Below are 19,218 nucleotides of genomic sequence, written 5' to 3'. Positions count from 1 at the left end.
TTGAACTTTACAGATTGTCTCCGGTTAGGGTGGTTCGATGGAAAGTTGATTGCTAAGATTGCTTTGATTTCTTCGCTGAGTTACCAGGCGTCTCCATCGAATTTGTCTGTTTAATGGAGACGCAAGGTATCTCAATCTTTTTTTGAAGGAAATCATCACCCTATCGAGATCCTGACGTTAACAAAGGTGACAACTTTCGGCGCTTTACAGATCTTAGCACAGCTGAGCGATCATCGCGCGAGATGTTCAGAAGAAGAAGCTTACGTAACGCGTGTCAACAGAGTGATCTTGCGGGAGAAGATCAACAACACCAGCGCGGGCCGAGCTGGCACTGAATGCGTCAATGTACACAGCAAACTCTCCGCCTGGTGGAGGTTGCTCTGGAACTACGTCAGCAGAGTAGAGTAAAGCTCGGAGCGGGGTTCTGGAAGACACACACTCATTCAGTACTTGGAGGAGGCATCACTGAACAGCAGCAGCAGCAAAAAAACGAGCACATCGCGTTGAATGACGACGATCGTACATCGTATATAATTACTGCGTGTTTACATGCAAATAGAATGAAGCTCCTCTCGTGTAGACCGAGTCACTTAATCGCTCGCGGGCTATCTCGCCGTCCGACGTTCAACCCAGAAAGCACAACACAAGAGAGCTGTCTAATCGCGCGGCAGCGGCCAAAGGGCGGTTCAAATTCCGTTCCGTTCGTCACACATTTGCGCGCCACACATTACACTCTACACTCTCGACTTACTAACTGACTGGCTAGTTGCTGCTGCTACTGTAGCACGAAACGAAACTAAATAAAATAATATCGCCAGCGGCAGCGCCCGTACGTGGATCGAAGCAGAACGACCAACGGTTAACAAACTACTATTTTCTAAAAATCGCCAACGACGACGACGGCGGATTGGCCCCAGACAGTCCGCGCGCGAAACTAGAATGACGGCATCGAGGAATGATCGCGTTGAGTTGCAAAAATAAAAGGCAAATACCTTTGGCTGTGGGGCGAGCTCTCGTTCCTGGCGCTACTGTGTGTGTGTGTTAGTGAGTGTGTTAGAGCTCACAAAATACACCACACACATGGGCGCGAAAAGAAGTGAGGAGAAAAAACAACAACAAACGTGGTTTTCGGTGGGACTCCTAGCAGGATTGTTGGCTTTCTTCGACTTGTTTTTGAAAACAAACAAACGAAAAAAGGTCAATGTTTATCTTTCGAAAAATTAAGCTTGATTTTGTAGTTTCTTTGCGATTTTCGAAGTCCGAAACTATGGAAAATTATTTTAAAAAAAAATTGATAAAATTTTTTAACATTTCTGAAACATTATATTTTTTTCAAAACTTCATACCTTAGCGAAATTTTTGAATTGCTATGAACAAATGCTCAAAACATTAAAAGAAAAGGTTTTTAGGAATTTCAGTTTAAGTCAGGGGTGCCCAACCTTTGGGCCCTGCGGGCCAAATCTGATTTTTATGAAGGAGTGGCGGGCCGGAACTAATGTTTGACAAAAGTTGAAAAAGAAGACAATATTTTTTCATAATATAATTTTGAAAAGGTTCTTTTAAAGTAAACAAATAAATAAACTAGTATTGCAAATAAGATTCTTGGTATCAGGTAAGAAAAACAAAAATAACTGTAAAAAATTTGTTTTATTATTATTATATCAATATCAAAAGTTCATTGGTCGTTGCAAATTTTTTAAAAGCTTAATTTCTTCAACACAACAATATATTTTAAAAATCAATGAGGCATGATTAAATTTATTAAAATCAAATTTGGATTCAAATCTCCTTACAAAAAAAAACACACCTTTTACGTTGTTGTTCATATTTATTACAAAATATTTCAAAATGGTTTTAAACATACTCCAAATTTTAAAAATGTTGAAAAATGTATATTTAATAGTTTAAAATTCATTATTTTTCAAATTTCAGCAAACTATTGAAATTTATGAAAGAAAAAGTTTTGTTCCCTGATTTCTTGACTCATTTTGTTATTTTTTTGTTCGTAAATGAAAAATATTTGCAGTGATCCTTCTTTTCAGTATGAATAATTTGCTCTGTAACAGTTGTTCTTAAAAAAATCCAATATTTTTTGCTTTCTCATTTATTAAAAAATAAATTTGATTCATGTTTGTTCTTCAAAACAGAAAAGCATAAATTTGTAGTTAACACAGTAAAACTGAAAGACGTTTAAATTTAGTGTCTTTTTATATATGTTTTGACAAAAAATCTATTTTTTATATATATTTTACATTTTAACGAATTGGATTTAATATTTAATATAAAAATGATCAGAATTAATTTCAATTATAAAGAATGTTAGATTTTGAAAAGGAAAGGCAAAATTCAAAACAAAACGTTGCATCAGCAACATTTTGTTGCAAAAGCAAAAAAAAACAAACAGAATGTTTCTTATTTAATATCAGTTGAAACTTTTGTTTTAAATTTAAACACTCATTTTATTTGTTGAATATTTTATGAACAGCCTTGAGTTGAGGGCCGGTCATAGAACTATTTTGAAAAGCCGTCGCGAGCCAGATGGAATTGCTTTACGGGCCGGACGTTGGGCAGGCCTGGTTTAAGTGAATAAAAGTAAATTGAAATAAATTAAAACTAAATTAGGGGAACAGCATCTAATTCCAGCGTGCCTCTAATGTTGGCAGGTCAGAACTTTGACATTCAATTAAAGCAAATTGAAAGCGTTTTCAACTGAAATGGAGTGATAAATAGCTCAATAAGAAGTGAGCAAGCCAGTTTCTATCAAAAGTTTGGCAAAATTAGTTGTTTAAATAGTGAAAATAAGCAAATTGGATGGAGTTAGGAGCGAGTGCTTAACCTGCCAAACATACGAGAATTTCCCCTAAGCCTAATTCAAACAAAAAAAAAAAGGCAAAAAGAACCAGGAAATGCTTTCTACGATATTACAGGACTGTTAGAAATTTGCTAAATATCTTAAAATTTATGAAAATATGTTTTTCCTCAAGTTTCACGTCTTTTTCCAGTCTGTGGTCTCATAATTTAAAATTTGTAAAAAGATTTTAAAACCCTCATGCATTACAGTCGATTCTCTGGCTGTCGATCTTCTCGATATCAATATTGCTCTAGCTGTCAATACATTTTTCAGTCCCTTCAAGTAGCATACCTAGATCTTTCGTTCTATAATTTGATACCTCCCTCTCTCGACGGTCTCTTCAATATCGATAACGAGAAAGTCCACTGTATAACATTTTGCAAGCGATTTTATAAGTTTTCATAAAAAAGTTTGGCAAAAAATTAGATTTTTAGTATTTTTGTATTTTTGTATTTTTGTATTTTTGTATTTTTGTATTTTTGTATTTTTGTATTTTTGTATTTTTGTATTTTTGTATTTTTGTATTTTTGTATTTTTGTATTTTTGTATTTTTGTATTTTTGTATTTTTGTATTTTTGTATTTTTGTATTTTTGTATTTTTGTATTTTTGTATTTTTGTATTTTTGTATTTTTGTATTTTTGTATTTTTGTATTTTTGTATTTTTGTATTTTTGTATTTTTGTATTTTTGTATTTTTGTATTTTTGTATTTTTGTATTTTTGTATTTTTGTATTTTTGTATTTTTGTATTTTTTGTATTTTTGTATTTTTGTATTTTTGTATTTTTGTATTTTTGTATTTTTGTATTTTTGTATTTTTGTATTTTTGTATTTTTGTATTTTTGTATTTTTGTATTTTTGTATTTTTGTATTTTTGTATTTTTGTATTTTTGTATTTTTGTATTTTTGTATTTTTGTATTTTTGTATATTTGTATTTTTGTATTTTTGTATTTTTGTATTTTTGTATTTTTTTATTTTTGTATTTTTGTATTTTTGTATTTTTGTATTAAAATTTTAGTTCAAACCCAAAGCATTCCCACCTTCTTAAAAGATCAATCAAAGGAATTACGTTCTTGCCCACAAATACACACAATCACCAAAGCCAAAACACTTGCGCATATGTTCGGTCGGCGGCCGCGAATTTCGTACCAATTTTGCTTTCCTGCTGATTTTCATCGAACTGAATAAACGAGGTGTATATGAATGCGAAAAAAAAACAGAACTGTTGAACCTCCTCGCAGCCGCGCATTCAAACGGTACGCCGCCGATTCAGCTTGAGTTTTTTGCAAAGAAAAAAAACTTGAACCGATCACGTTACACGCAGCACCACAACAACCACCAGAGGAGAGTGTACCAATACCAAATCGAAGAAATAAAAAGAATAAAAAAACACCCCAAAATGTTGAACACCAAGTCGAAGCCAGCGCGGCAAGTTGTTTCTTTACCACCCACCACCACCCCCCTCCAACGCCACCACAACTGAGTTTAGCTCAACCCTCCTCCTCCTCCTCACCCTAGAAGTGTATTTCCGAGAATTGGCACGTACATTCGTAGGAAATGACACTCTCAGTGGGCGAAATATTTATACCTACAACCTCCCCTCGTTCGTCACTTCTACCCACCTCCAATGGGGGATGCCGCCACTCCCCAGAGACAGCGAGAGCAGCTCAGCTGAGATCAGAGCTCATTGAGCCAAGATGCTGGCGGAAGCTTAGGGGAGCGTGACTAGTTGTTGGTAGTATCTTTAAATAACATTTAAGATTTTTTTGTGAATTTCAATTAAAATTTGAGAAAACTTTAAATTGTATAAAAACCACCAACCTCCCCTAAATTTCCCACTAATCGTTCTACTCGCTCGCAAGTACACCGCCAGTGTGTCTCAGTTCTTGGCACTCTGCGCGCGCCTTCATTCCGAAACGCCCCCGACCCGAGCGCTAGTGACATTCCCGCGAATTTGCCTGCTGTTGCTGTTGCACTAGCGGGTGCGATGCAATATGGCAGGCAAAATCTGCGAGTTTGTGACGGATCGAGGTACTAACCAACTGTGAATGATTTCAATTTGGCTATTTTCAATTGCTTGCTCAGGATTGGTTGAGGGAAATTGATTAAAAACGGATGTTTTCTAATAATATATTGACCCAAAATTAGTTTTAAATCTTTTTAAATCCGATTTGAAATTATTATTTTTTTAATTTTTGGCCTATTTATCATCACCAAAAAATACCAGTGCTTTAAAGTAAATTAATTTTTAATTTTTCCCGTGTTCAGGAGCCACTTTGAGCAACTTTTGTTCTACGAAAAACTTTACTTCTCTTGTTTTATGTTTTTCTTGTTACGTTTTTAGTATTTTAATTTGCATTTATCTTGTTTAGTTTATGTTTGTTTTTGGTAGTATTTGGCCTATTCTACCACCTCCTATCATTATATTTTGCCTATCTAATTTTTTCAGTCACTTTTTTAATTTTTTGCCTGTTTTTCACATTTTCTGCAATAAAATGGCACCATTACCATTTAAATTGTAAAAAAATGCGTAGAGGCATAGTCTGGGATACTAGAAAAATTACTGCACACTTCTTTTTACTTAAAATATAGGAAATGTTAGTAAAAAACATAGCCAAAGTTGACCCCTAGAAAAATTTCATTTTTAAAAACATTGGTAAAGTCACATAAAACAAGCAAAACTTCCAACCCATAAATTTTATAAAATTTTAAGAGTTCTTCTTCCCAATGCTTTTTAAAGATCGAAATTTGGTTGAAAATGGATTTTTGGCAATTTTTTAAATCGAATCCCGTCTAAAGGCGGGGTTGGGTTGTAGAGGGTTAACTTTTTCTGGTACTACATGTCAAATTATAACTATAGTTCAAAATACTTTAAAATGAACTCAAACCATCAAAAAATTAAAATCATTGCAGGAAAACATACTTTTGGTGTTTTCGGTTTATAAAATCATTGTTAAACCAAAAAAGATAGTTCAAAAATATCATCAAAATGAGAAAAAATTATATCCTCTTTTTGGCATTTCTGACATTAATGTGGGAACCTTGACCGCACTTTTTTTTTAGATTTTTTGTTATTTTTTTTCATAGTTTAGAAGGTCTTTTTAACAACAAACCTGAAGTTTTGTTTTTTTTTTAAGGAAGGTTTGATAAACATTTTTTTTTACATTTTGAGCTTTTTGAATATCTTTGACTCAAGGCGATTTAAAAAACACCCAAGAAACAAAAATTGAACATTTTGTTATTGGACCTTTTTAAGAAATACTCTGGGAACATTGCATTTCTTGTTCATTTGATTCTAATTTCATCTTAGTATTTTTACATGTATTTTTTATCTTGTTATTGTTGTTATTTTTTTTCTGATTAAAAAATTTTCAATTTGCATTTTTTTAGCAATTAGTTTCTTTTTTTCTCAGTGTCATTAAATTAGTCCTCATTTTTTAACTTGCGATATGTCGGTAACTGTTTGATCGATTTTCAATTTCAACATTTGTAAAATTTTCATATTCTTTTTTATTCAGAAAAAGACAATGATAATTTTATTTTATGTTTTCGTTCTCTCCTCCTTCAAAATGTCTTTAAAAAAATTGCTTAAATTATAAACAAAAAATGTGTAGAAATTATCTGAAAAAAAAACGCTTTTTAATTTTTTTACAATTTAATTTAGGGATCACAGATCGGTACAAAATTTGTTTGCAAATTTTTGATAGAGGTAGATTGATAGTATTTGAAATCTACCTTGATTTTTAATTTTTTGCTTCACCCTCGACCGCGACCAGAGCCGAGGGACAGTAATTGAATTAAATTTGTACAAGCATAATATGGATAATAAAAGATCAAACAAAAACATGTTTAAATATATAAGTTATATAAAAGTATTTCAAGCATTTTGAAAAGGTTATTCTTGATTTAGTTTCTGAGATTTCACGTGGTGAAAAATTAGGGCTAAATCGATTACACTGAGAAAAAGTCATATTTCACCAATTTAAACTTTTAGAGGCTGTATCTCAGCAAACAGCAGTCAAATCAACAAAGTCAAAATCTGAAAATTGCAGGACATTTTTTTCAGATTTTTTTTTTTCAGAGTTTTCAACCTGATGTTTCAAAACCACCATAAAAAGCATTAAAAATTTGGTTCATTGAACCTACTCAAAAAAAAAAAAAGTCAAAAAAGAGTATATAGAGTTATTTTGATTTCAAATTTGATTTTTGAAATTTTTGTAAACAACAAAATCAGTATTTTTCTGAAAAGTCCTGATCATAACTTTCAATTTTGCCGAAGAATCCATCAGAAAATTCCGTTTTAAGATTTTCGAATATGACATTTAGTAGGTCCAACCTAAAAAAAATGCATGGAAACTTGTATAGATGAACTAGTGATGCAAAATGGCTTCTTTTGACATAGAGAAAGCATGGTTAATTTAATTAAGATTATTCCTCATTTCCAAAGAAAAGTCGATTTGCGAAAACGTAGATACTTTATTAAAACTGATCAGAAAATTTCTTCTTGGAATATAGATTTTTATATATTTTGCACAACCATTCCACCAAATTGTATCGAGGCTTGTATTGAAAACTAATGGTGGAAAATGGCTTCTTTTGACATCCAAATAAAAAATACATAATTAAAAATCTAAAAAAAAAAATGAAATTTGTAGGAAACCAATTCAGTAGGAAAATTAGCAAAATATATATTCAAACTAACTTCAACATCCAACCGAAAAATCTACAATTTTTTTGGGAAAAACATAAATCTTATTTTCAAATTGAATTTCTGTTTAAATGTTTTAAATAAAATGAATTATTTTGTATTTTAAAGGTTATTGCTTCAAATGTTCTGAAGAATTAATTTTATCTCTAAAAATATTAATAATATTCGTTTTGATTGATTCATGCTCTTGTTTCTATCAATTGCTGCCCCTCAAACATTTAAGAAATCAAGTTCACAAAAGTCAATGTCGCTCAGCGCCACCACACACATTAATAAGCGCTCGTCTTTGCAGGAGTGAGTACACATCATCGGAAGGTCCCCCCATTTCGTTCGCCATCGTCGCCGCCGTTTCTTGACAAGACAAATTATCACAACGACTGTATAGGATTGTGCGCCGCCTTCGGATCTACTTTTCAGCTGACCACCGAAAACCGCAAATAACCTCCGCTCGAGGAATCCCCTCGCTCACATTACCCACCGGTGGTAAACATTCAAGTTCGGAATTTTTGGCTTCCGCCGAATGTGCGCAGTGCTAATTTTGAGAGACACAAAAAAAAGTCGCGGTCTTGCATGTGTTATCTGGGAGGAGAGATTTCTTCCTTTTTTGCTTCGTTATCTGACGTGGCTGATTTGGGAGAAATGAAAAAGGGGTTTTCCGAAAAATCTTGAGTGATAATTGGCGAATTACCCTACTGGTCATCGCAGTTAGTGGCTTAATCATGGTGTTTTCCGAATTGTTATAGGGGAGATTCCTTTAATGTTGGTATTGATTCTTAGTTAAGCAGAAGAGAAAGAATTAGTGTTATCTCCATACTGATGATCGTTAAGGGGGTGTCTCCCCAATTCTGCTCACTTAGTACAACCAGGCTAATTTTATACGTAGTTATTTTGCCATTCCCTTCAGTCTGTCTGTTGTTAGTTTAGTGTTTATAATTCAAACACCCTCTCTAACTGCTGTGATAGTGCGCCTCACAGTTGTGCTGATGGCGGTGATGTAGTTGCTGCTGCCGTACAATGTCCGCGAATCCGCGCGCTGATGATGACATGGTGCCACATCGGCGACGATCCACTTGCGATTCGACCGACGAGACTCTCTATCATCTCATCGTACAAGTGAGGTTGGCGCATCTTCGCCACACTCAACGTCAAGTCGGTAGTCATGCGCGAGTCGTGAAAATATCACACGACTTATCGCGAGCTACTTGCAAGACGGTGGGACGGTGGGACGCGGTGGGACAGCTCGCAATTCCGCACAGAGATAACATTATCAAACGACGACGACGACGACGAAGTTCCCGAGCTCGTATTGATTCAGGCTACTATTTAATTTTTTTTTTCGTTCGCGATTCTTCGACACATTTCAGCGTACTTTGGATGATTAATTTCACGTCAGGCCACACGATTCGGGACGGTGCCGCGATAACGGCGCAGAATCAATCAAATTTTGCACAGACAAATTTGGCGAATCGCCAAATTATTACATATTTTACTTAAATTAATATCAAAATTACTCAAACGCACTTGATTAACTCCCTCCACTGTTAACACTATTAACGGACGTTCGTAAAACTAAAGTTTACACACTTTCAAAAAAAAAATCGGACGAGATTTAGTCGCGGGGAGCAGCACCACGAATCAACCAACCACAACCACACGACGAAACTGTCCGAGCTAAACTGCTGAGCTGAGCCGTGCGTCGCCGAGTCGCTGGGCCGTCGTCGTCGTCTTTTCGTGTTTTGATAAGAATATCAATTTTTCAATTCGTGGCTGTGTGGTGTACTCGGTGGTGGTGCCAGGGGCTTGTCAATGTGATCAATTTTATTTAACTATTTTTTTTTTTTGTAAAAAAGCACCACAGACAGAATCCAAATTAACAAATTTGTAAGTTCGAAGTTTTATTTTGGTAGTGAAAAAATCTGAATAAAACTTAAAATTAGGCCAAATTTTCCACTGCTGGCAATCCCCTGGTAAATACTTCGATATAAAAAGAAAGCAAGTCAGCATAGGGGATTACGGGAATAAACGGTGTTAACTGTAACTCAAACAAACTTTGATAAAGTGTAACGTTTCAAAGTGTCATCCACTTTTCGAACAATATTTAAGGAAAAATTTGAATATTCCGCAAGGTTCTAAAACTTCGTATAAGGAAAAATACAGCTGGGAAAAAAAAATATTTGCATAAAGTCTTCTATTTTTTTGATTTTGGCGATTGAACAACTTTTTAATGCATGAGATTTTTTTTTGCAATATTTTCAGCACTTTTTGTTACTTTATTACTTAGCTAACGTTACAGTGCTAAACTGTTGGTCCAATTTAAAATGTCACAAGTCAAAATAATTTAAAATTTTCTGATTTTTCAAATAAAAACTTGAAAGTCAAGCATAATGTTTGAAAAAGTCCAACATTATAGTTCTATACGCGGAATGGGGATCTAAGGGCAAATCAACAAATAGATTACCCTAATATTTTCCAAAAAAATCTAAAAGTTGTTTTTTGCAAAAACCGGTACGAAAAATAAATTTGCTGATTTCACTTTATGTCACTAAAGATCGATTTCCAAAAATATTTTTTATGTGCTTTAGGGAACATTAAATGCCGCTTTACAGAAAATTCCAGAACAGGCTAATCATTTTAGACATAGTTTGGAGGTGTTTTAAAGGTTCAATACACCATTTTTTAAAGCTTTTTGAGCGATTTTGAAACCCCTGACTTCAGGCGGTATTCAAAAACACTCAAAAAGCAAACAAAATGGTTTATTGGACATTTAAAAAAACTCCAAATGTCATAATTTATGAAAAAATTAAAAAAAAAGCTAAAAAATTGCCTTTATTTTTTAGCTTTGTTTTTTAATTCTACAAAAAATTGTAATCAAGAAGTACTTTAGTTTTTTTTAAAATAGTTCTCATGTTTGCCCATTTTGTAAAAATAGCGAAAAGCTGACGAAATTCCTTACATATTGCTTGTTGAACTTGGTACACAGTAAAAAAAAATCATGGTAAAATTTCATCTTTAAAGGAGTACATCTTTTATGTCAGAAAAAAGCTTTAATTTTACCTCTAATAATGTGTAAATTTACATCTGGCAGACGCTAGGAAAAATATCAGTGATCCCAAAAAAATATGAAACCGGCGATAGTTATATCTAGCTTACTAAGTCCGCGCCCCATCCCGCACGGCCAACTCGCCGCTGTGAAAACTGGACTACTAAAGCCAATGTAGCTCTACGTATCTCGTATATCGTACATGTACCCTATATGCAGTAAATAAAGTATACAATATGCGGAACACATAGAGCTACATTGGCTTTGATCGTCCAGTTTTCACAGCGGCGAGATGGCCGTGCGGGTTGGGGCGCGGACTTCGTAAGCTAGATATAACTATCGCCGGCTTGATATTTTTTTGGGATTACAGATATTTTTTTCCTAGCGTCTGCCAGATGTAAATTTACACATTATTAGAGGTAAAATTAAAGCTTTTTTCTGACATAAAAGATGTACTCCTTTTTAGATTAAATTTTACCATGATTTTTTTTACTGTGTACAGCCTTGGTTGCTGAGATAGGGCCATGCAAAAATAAAAAAAACAGGAAAAAATAGATTTTCTCAATGTTGCCTAAAAATAAAAAGGGAGTACAAAAACAAGTGTGTTTAGCCGTTTCAAAAAGTTGTTTGTCCTTTTCTAAGGTTTTTTAATTACATTTTTTTTAAAGCATAGCTCGATCAAAGATTTTTTTTGCATATTCTGAAATTTTCGGATAAAAATACATTTTATGTCCCATAAAACATATTGATCAGAGTAAAATGAATAAAAATTACGGAACTCAACATTTAGTGACAAAAAGTGATTTTAGAAATCAGCAAAAAATGTTTTTCATTGTATAAATTTATTTAGGTGTAGTTTTCATCCATACCTAAAACTTTGCCGAAGACACCAAGTCGATCATAAAAAATTTACAAAAAAAGTACAGATTTTTTGAATTTTCACATACAAATTTTTATGGACAGCTGCCAAAATTATATAGATGGCTTATTTGGACAAAAATAACTTTCAGCCTGATTAAAAAATGCAAAAATATCGGGTTGCCGAAATCTCAGAGATCAGTTGTCATTTCCATCCAAACAGTGATTAATTGAACTCAACGTGTTCATGAAAAAACAAACAGATACCATGAAGAATGCAGCAAAAATCTCCACCAGAACAGCGGAATTTTCTGCTGAACCCAGCTAGAAAATTTGCTGACAGCTTTGTGGAACAATCGGCAACCAACAGACATCAGCTAGAAACTGCTGAACATGTAAATAAATCTCTAATTGGTTTGGAATTTGGGCAGTTTTTCCCGACCTTAGTAAAAAAAATTGTTGGTTCAGCAAAAATCACTAAATCAACAGTTTTTTTTTAAATAAATAAGCACGTCTCCTATTGTTCGTGATAAAGTTACATTCAAAAATATGTTTCCGATAGATTAGATTTTTTTTTACAAAATGGACCTTGACAATACTTATAACTTTTGTGAAGACACCAAATCATTTCCCTTGATTTAAAAAATATTAACAATAACATATCATATTTTCACCTCTCAAAATTTAATAAACTTCTTAAAAATTGTCTTTTTATGGAATGGTTTGAAAAAGCTAAATCCAAAACAAAACAAAAAAGTTAAAAACAGTGAAACAACGTCAAAAATCTAAGAAACATTAATTTTTATGGAAACAAAACAAGATTCCCCAACCTCCCCTTCGCCATCGAGGAAGACATCGTCTGCCGAATTGCCCCCAAGTAGTATCAAGTGAATAAATAAAACCTACTCTACAAACACAGTGCCTGCCTGTTGAAGATCGTTGGTATGCGCACATACATGTACGTGTGCAACAACAACAACAAAAACAACAACCTCACCGCTACTGCTGCTGCTCGCAAATCGCAAAACATTCACCATGAATGAGAGTGATTTGCTGTGTGTATTGTGCATTGTGGATGTACACTACAGGCAGGCAGCAAGTGAGTAAGTAAAACGTCAAATTGTTGCGGCGCGCTGGTGCTTCCCTGCGGTATTTTGCCCGCGCGGTCAGATATAGAGTCATCGACGAATGCGCGAAAAAGAGACGTTATCGCTAATTTAATTTTCTACACTTTTATTGCCTTGCCGGACCGACCGCGGTGTTATTGGCAATGTTGTACAGAGTGGACACAACTTGTTCACGCGACTTTCAATAGTTTGAGCGAGGTGTGATGTGATAGTTTTCAAGTTAAAATTTTGAAGATTCTTGTGAGGTAGAAGTCAAGGTTGAATTAATTATTTTAAAAATATTATTGGATTTTTTTTCGGCCAGTTCAATTACAAAAAAAAATCAAATTACAAACTCTATTATTATGACACAGATGGCCACGACGGACAATAGCTCAATCTACGCGCATAAAGGCGACACTGGCGGTGAACCCTGACTAACCATCACAGAACCAAAATGGACATTATTTACTCGTTCTCTGGTCACCACTGAATGAGGGTGCAATCGCAGGCAATCACTCAAATATAAATAAACCGCTGCGATGTTACTTCACTGAGAAACTCCAATGCAAATCACAAAAAGAAATAGTTTGAAAACTTTTTCCGTTGAAAAATCAATTTGTTACGAAACTCGACTTTTTCAGCACTCGTCGTATTCATCCAACTCGGCAAATTCTTTTTTATAACTGCTTCAAAAATAGTAACGAAATCATACATGTGATTTGCTATGGAATCAGTTTACAAAGAAATACAAGTGAAAAAACAAACTTATCAGCTCATATCGCATGAAGACGGTCCTCACGCGGCGGTGGGAAAGAATCTCGCCGGTTGGTCACCATAGCGGAACTCCGGACTCCCCGATAATAATCGCAAAGATGATATAATAACGGCGACAGTAAAAAAACAGCTCGGACTCTCGAGAGCGCGAAACTATACCCGAACCCTGCGCTGCGACTTAGTCGGTTTGATTAGGTTATCTTTTCGTTATCGTGTAGTAGAGTACACATATTATTACGCGGTTGTCTACTTGTAGCCGCCGCCGAAGACGACCTGCCGGAATTTACCGCTCTAGATAAAGTGGTCATTTGTGTAGATCTTCAAATTGAAAGAGAAATCCCTTTAGAAAAATTCTTAACTCGCAATCAACGAACCCGAGTTCAAATCTTGCCCAATTCATTTTTTCGCTTCAAAAAAGTCAAAACAAAGCAGCCCTTGACTCACCTTTCACTTTGGCGTCCCGCTTGTCGGTTTGCTTCGTCTCCGTTGCCGCCTTTCTGCCGCCGCCGCCGCTGGATTCTGGAAGGTCGCCGGAAATGAAAAAGAGAGAAAAACAAACAAAGCATGGTTTAGTGAGCGCGCTGCTACTAGTTTACATATGTGTGTATGTGTATTTATTTCGGACAGCTGATTAACCCCTCGGCTTAACCTGATGCCAAAGTACGAGACACACGCCCGGCGATAAAACCGTTGTGGAACATCGCGAGCTGTTGTTTTTGTTGTTGTTTCGAGTTTGTTTAGAGTTGTTATCAGTGTGGCGGCGGTCGTCGTGACGCACGTCGTTGCTTTTGGCACAGGGAAAAACGAGTAAGGGGGTTAAGGTTGGCTTATCGCGTTGATCGATACCACCGTTTTTTTTTGCGTTACAGATAAATTATCAACGCATTTGCAGCCAGATGCCGATCGAAATGCAGGCTAAAGGCGAATGAACTTGAAGCGAAAGCAAGTTGGTAATGTTATTTTGAAAATCAAAAGATAATTTTAAAAACAAATATACATGCGAAAAACGACCAATTCGGAGAAGATATATGGGTTTCTTTACCGGGGGCATCCTTAAACCACGTGGAAAAAATGTGTTTGTACCTTTTTTGACATTCGCTAAATATTTGGTTCCGTTAGCATGAAAAAGAAACAATTCTTAAAAGTGCTAGTTAAAATCAAATGAAAAAAGTGTTTTAAAATGCAATCGTTAGTTTCCAAAACTTCTAATTGTCAACGAATTTTTTTTTCGAAAACAAAGTTTTTAGTGCACCGGAATTTCATAACAATTCAAAATATTTTTAAAGTCCAAACAAGCTAAATACAGTGGCTTTGGCGTGGCTTTTCCTCTACACAAAATTTTAACTTTTTGTATGGAGCGTGGTTTTTCGCCAGACCACCCCCTTCCCCTCCAAAAATGCCACGTGGTTTATGCACGAGCCCTTAGACTCGCTCTAAAAACATATATATATTTTTTTTGATTAATCTAAAAAAACATTTATGGATATGCTTTGATGGCAAAAATGCCATCTTTTGTGCTATGGCAAATGTTGGTCAAAGTTCATTTGAGAGTGCTGCCAATTTAAAAAAAAATGCGGCGAAATAATCAAAAAAAAAAAAGATTTTATTTTTAAATGTCAAACCAATTTTGCAATCGAATAATATTTTACGGAAATTGCAATGCAGTGCTCCGTTTCCAATTAATAACCACTCAAAAATTATTCTCTGAGAATCTTGTTTTCACATCAACAAACCATTTTTTTCAACAATGTATTTGCAAAGAACTGGTATTGTTGAAAAGATTTCAAAAACTCACAGAATTTTTTGATAATAAACCTTTTTCCATCAAGGAACTGGTCTCTAGAAAAAAATAACAACAAATTCACATAGATCTCTAGTCGTTAAAGACAATGCAAAAAAAAAAAAAATTGGCGGGATTTGTTTGCAAAAAACTGGTCAAGTAAAAAAAATAATCTAAAACTCACAAATTTTGTTTGTTTTTGAAATAAAACAATTATTTTTTTAGAACTGGCCATGTTGAAAAGGATGTAAAAACTCAAGTTCGTTTCCAAGGATAATAGATGACACCAGAAAAAAGCAGCTTCTTAATTTTTTTTAACTTTCGTTTTTTAAAGGGAAAAAGTTGATGAAAATAAACATTTTTATGCATGTTTCTATTGTGAAATTGTCTCAAGAACACGAATATGATAAAATTATCACCAGAAAATGGGATCTAAAGGGTCCCCCGAGCAAAAATTTACATCCAAAAAATTCACTAAAAGTAAAAGTGTCTATTTAATATGTTAAACTGCCTTACCCAAAGCGTTCTCAGTCTCAGATGGTAGTCCCAGATGTCCCCTACAAGCTGCAGGTCGAACCGAGTTGATATCTGGATGGAACACTTTTTTATTTGAGTTTGAAAATTATGCTATTTTTTCACTAAAATGCCAATAACTCGCTTTAGATTCAACCAATTGGGATGCTTCTCCCTTCATTTTGTTGGTTTTTAAAGCCCTTTCAGATGCATTTTGAATTTTGAAATTTAATTGAGGTTTGCCCAAGTTACAGCCTTTTTAAAATTTTTGACGTTTTTGTACCTTCAAACTTTGTGTCCCGATTTGCCCCACTTCCCGTTGACCTGGAGTGCTCATATTTTGGCCAGATGCTAGTTTTATATGTACAAACAACCCCTGAAAATTTCAGGCAGATTGGTGAGGTCCAAACGACGTCCCATGCTAAGGAGTATGCCCTGTTCGTGGACTCGCTCTTAAAATGCATTTTCCCGCGTTTATAATCATATTTAGCATGTTTGAACTCCTTTGAAAACATTTTAAATTTTCATAAAATACCAATGTACAGTCCCACGAAAAGTTTTTTTTTGCGAAAAAAAATCCGTCAATACCTCGATATTTTGAAAACTAATGATTGAAAAGCAACTGTACGCCTGTAAAATGCATTTAAAAACACTTTTTCATCCAAATGTTGAAACCTAGGCTTGTAATTTCAATTTTTATATTTTTTTATTTTTTTGCCCCCTCCTCGACTTTGGTCAGAGCCGAGGGACATAAACTTCAAAAAATATTTGCAACGGCCTTATTCTGAAAAAAATAATTTACACATGTTCAAAGAAACTAGTCATCATGTTGAAATAAATGCTAAAACTCAAAGAACGCATCATTATTTTTTTGAAAAAAAAAAAAATATTTCCAAATAACTGGTCATGTTAAAAAGAAGGCAAAAACTCACATTTTTTTAATGAAAGCCCCTTTTTCAAAGAACTGAACCTTTGAAAAAAATGCAAAAACCCATATTTTTTTGTCTGAAAAGAAAAAAAATGCTTTCAAAAAAATCATGGTGTTGAAAAAAAATTGCAAAAAAATCACAGAAATGTCCATTCGGCGAAACGACACAACGATTTTGAATGTAAAAAAAAAACAAAACAAAAAAAAACTATCGTGAAATTGTACGTTTTCTCGAATAGAAATGTTTTCAAAATTTTCAAATCAACCCTAACATTTTAAAAGATCCAACAACAGTAATTTTCGACCACATCATATCTGAGGTCCTGAAGAGAACTTGTATTCGATTTCTTTTTTCAAAAATCTAAATCAACTAATTTTTACATCTTGTTAAGATTACACAACTGTTGTTCCAAATTCAACAAATTATGAGTTACTTGTGATATAAAAACAATTTTTTGCGTGATTTTTTTTTAGATAATACAAACATCACATTTCGAAAAATATAGCAAAGATTAAATCTCGGGTTAGTTTTCAAAAGGTCGTAAGCGCCAGTTGTCCAAAATTGAGTTTTTGGCACGGTTGCACTCTTCTAACGCACTACTAATGATCTACTCGAGCAGAATTTCCAAAAAAATAAATTTAAACAAAAATATCGCCCGCATATAAAAGGTCGAATGTGCTTTTCATACGGAGAAGTCACATACGTCCTTGGTGATGCAAGGTCGTAAGTACTGATAATTTCAAAAATGTACTTACGCTCATAGAAAAAGGACCTAAGTTCAGTTTTAATTGCTTTATGATTATGCGCACATGAGTTTTTACGAAAAAAGATGAATATTTGTTATCCCGTTAAAAAAATTGCGCTGATTATATGACTTAAAGGATGCGCGAAGAATATTTTCCAATTTGCCAGTCAGCAAAAGCCAGTTTCAGTCATTTATTCCGGCAGAGACGGCTAGCTTCCCCCAATATCATCATTTTGTGTGGCAGCCTAAACCAACACAAAATCAAGTTGCATAATCTGTTCAGGAACAAGTGATAAGGACCGCATCCATCTTATCACGCATAAATGCCATCTCAAAACTCCAAAAACCCCGAGTTCTTCGAGGTCCTATAGACCACTGAAGAAAAGATAAACAAATCAGTGGTAATTCGTCATTTTGTTCGTGCTCTCAGCTAGCGTATGAGCCAACGCGAGAGAGGGAGAATAAAATCTGTCAGTTGGACCTTTCTCCCCTGCGATGTTTTCTCCCAATCTCCTCCAAAAATACAAAACATCGACTGCCCTCTTTGCGGGGGGTGTTGAAACGATGTTCAAAATAATAATGTTTGATTTAAATGTGGTTTAGTCATAAAATAAATAAATTTTACGAATGGTCGTATTGTCATTCTTACTCAAAAAAAGTCCCAAGTACAGGGACGTATGAAACAATTTGCTCATGTAAAAGGTTGAATCAACCTGGTGTGGTAAAACAAGGCTAAAATCACATTAATTGTGAAAAATTTTAATTCACTTGATATGGCAACCATAGCTTATAGTCAAAGCAATGATTTTGACTAAAAATATGCCCTTGAAACCCACTTACATATAAATAAGAATTAAAATAATGGTCGAAAACTTGTTCATCGGTTTTCCCCACTTGAGGGGATTGGCTCTTACGACGTTTTGAAAACTAACCCGAGAAATGTAACAATGGAAAATGAAGTATATTTCAAACAGAATAAAAATAAAATAAAACGGATAATCTTCATGAAGATTGTTTTTGGGCAAATAAAATGAGTGTTAGACTCAAAATTCTACGTCTCATCCGTAAATGTTGTGAAAGATTCAACAACAACTAGGAATTGATCAACGTTCAACAAGTGACCTTCTGTCTAAGGATTTCCATAAACAAAACCCCCAAACAGTCCTCAGTGGTTCACGTGTAAAACATATGCACAACAATTCATCAGAAATTCGTCACCAAGCAGACTCACTGGCATTGGACAACAACCACCATCGCCTCGTGTTGGCGCTAAGCAGCATGAAACTTAACCTTCAGCTGAGCTGAGGCCAACATGCAAAAACAAAGCAACAGCCCAAAGTCCAAACTAAAAAAAAAGTTGTCTCCTGTTGCTTGAGCCCAGCATGGGCGAGAAGAGACATAGTCAAAGGAGCAACAGTCGTGCACAGCTTTTTAAAAGGCTCATCTGTGCTGTGTGTGTGTTTGTGTGCGAATAACGGACGCAAAGGATCTTCAAGCTAAAAATGAGCAAGAAAAAAAAAAGTTCAGCTTCTAACTTATTCCGAAGATGTTCACGGAGAAGAGGAGGAAAAAACGTGCAAAAGTGACCGATGACTTTACACAAGACGAAGTCTTGATGATGCTGACGAAGATTTGATTAGTCGATGACGATGACGGAAGTCCCCGGCTTGAAAGGTGTTTAGTACTGACTGAGTTAGATGTTTATTGAGAAATTTGAGAAATTTAAGATTTGATAATATTAACCAATTTTAAATATTACTCCAGATACATTCCGGTCGTCACCATCATCGTCATCACCGTCAGCCGCGAAGTCTTCCCATATCTCTGGGATGTTCCTCCCGAGTCTGGTCTACACCAACTCTACACCCAGATGACGATGATGATGCTGCCGAGCCTGTCTGTGTTTTGAACA

General features: G+C 34.7%; 1 protein-coding gene across 4 annotated transcripts in view; it reads right to left on the bottom strand.

The window, feature by feature from the left end:
• Window positions 1-19,218, bottom strand: part of LOC120417817 (transcription factor HIVEP3) — a 75,080-nt gene that overhangs the window by 16,352 nt on the left and 39,510 nt on the right. For 2 of the 4 annotated variants that reach the window (XM_039580022.2, XM_039580023.2), the window contains exon 3: window positions 13,784-13,858. In XM_039580022.2, coding sequence (XP_039435956.1) covers window positions 13,784-13,858 — 75 coding nt within the window. Of the gene's footprint in view, window positions 1-751; window positions 994-9,079; window positions 9,223-13,783; window positions 13,859-19,218 lie in introns of those variants that run through there. The other 2 variants (XM_039580024.2, XM_052709407.1) reach the window with 2 other exon arrangements.

Source organism: Culex pipiens, chromosome 3 (assembly GCF_016801865.2).
Source record: "Culex pipiens pallens isolate TS chromosome 3, TS_CPP_V2, whole genome shotgun sequence".
Taxonomy (NCBI): Eukaryota; Metazoa; Arthropoda; class Insecta; order Diptera; family Culicidae; genus Culex; species Culex pipiens.
Note: the sequence above shows the minus strand (reverse complement) of the source record. Positions and strands in the feature narration are given on the sequence as shown.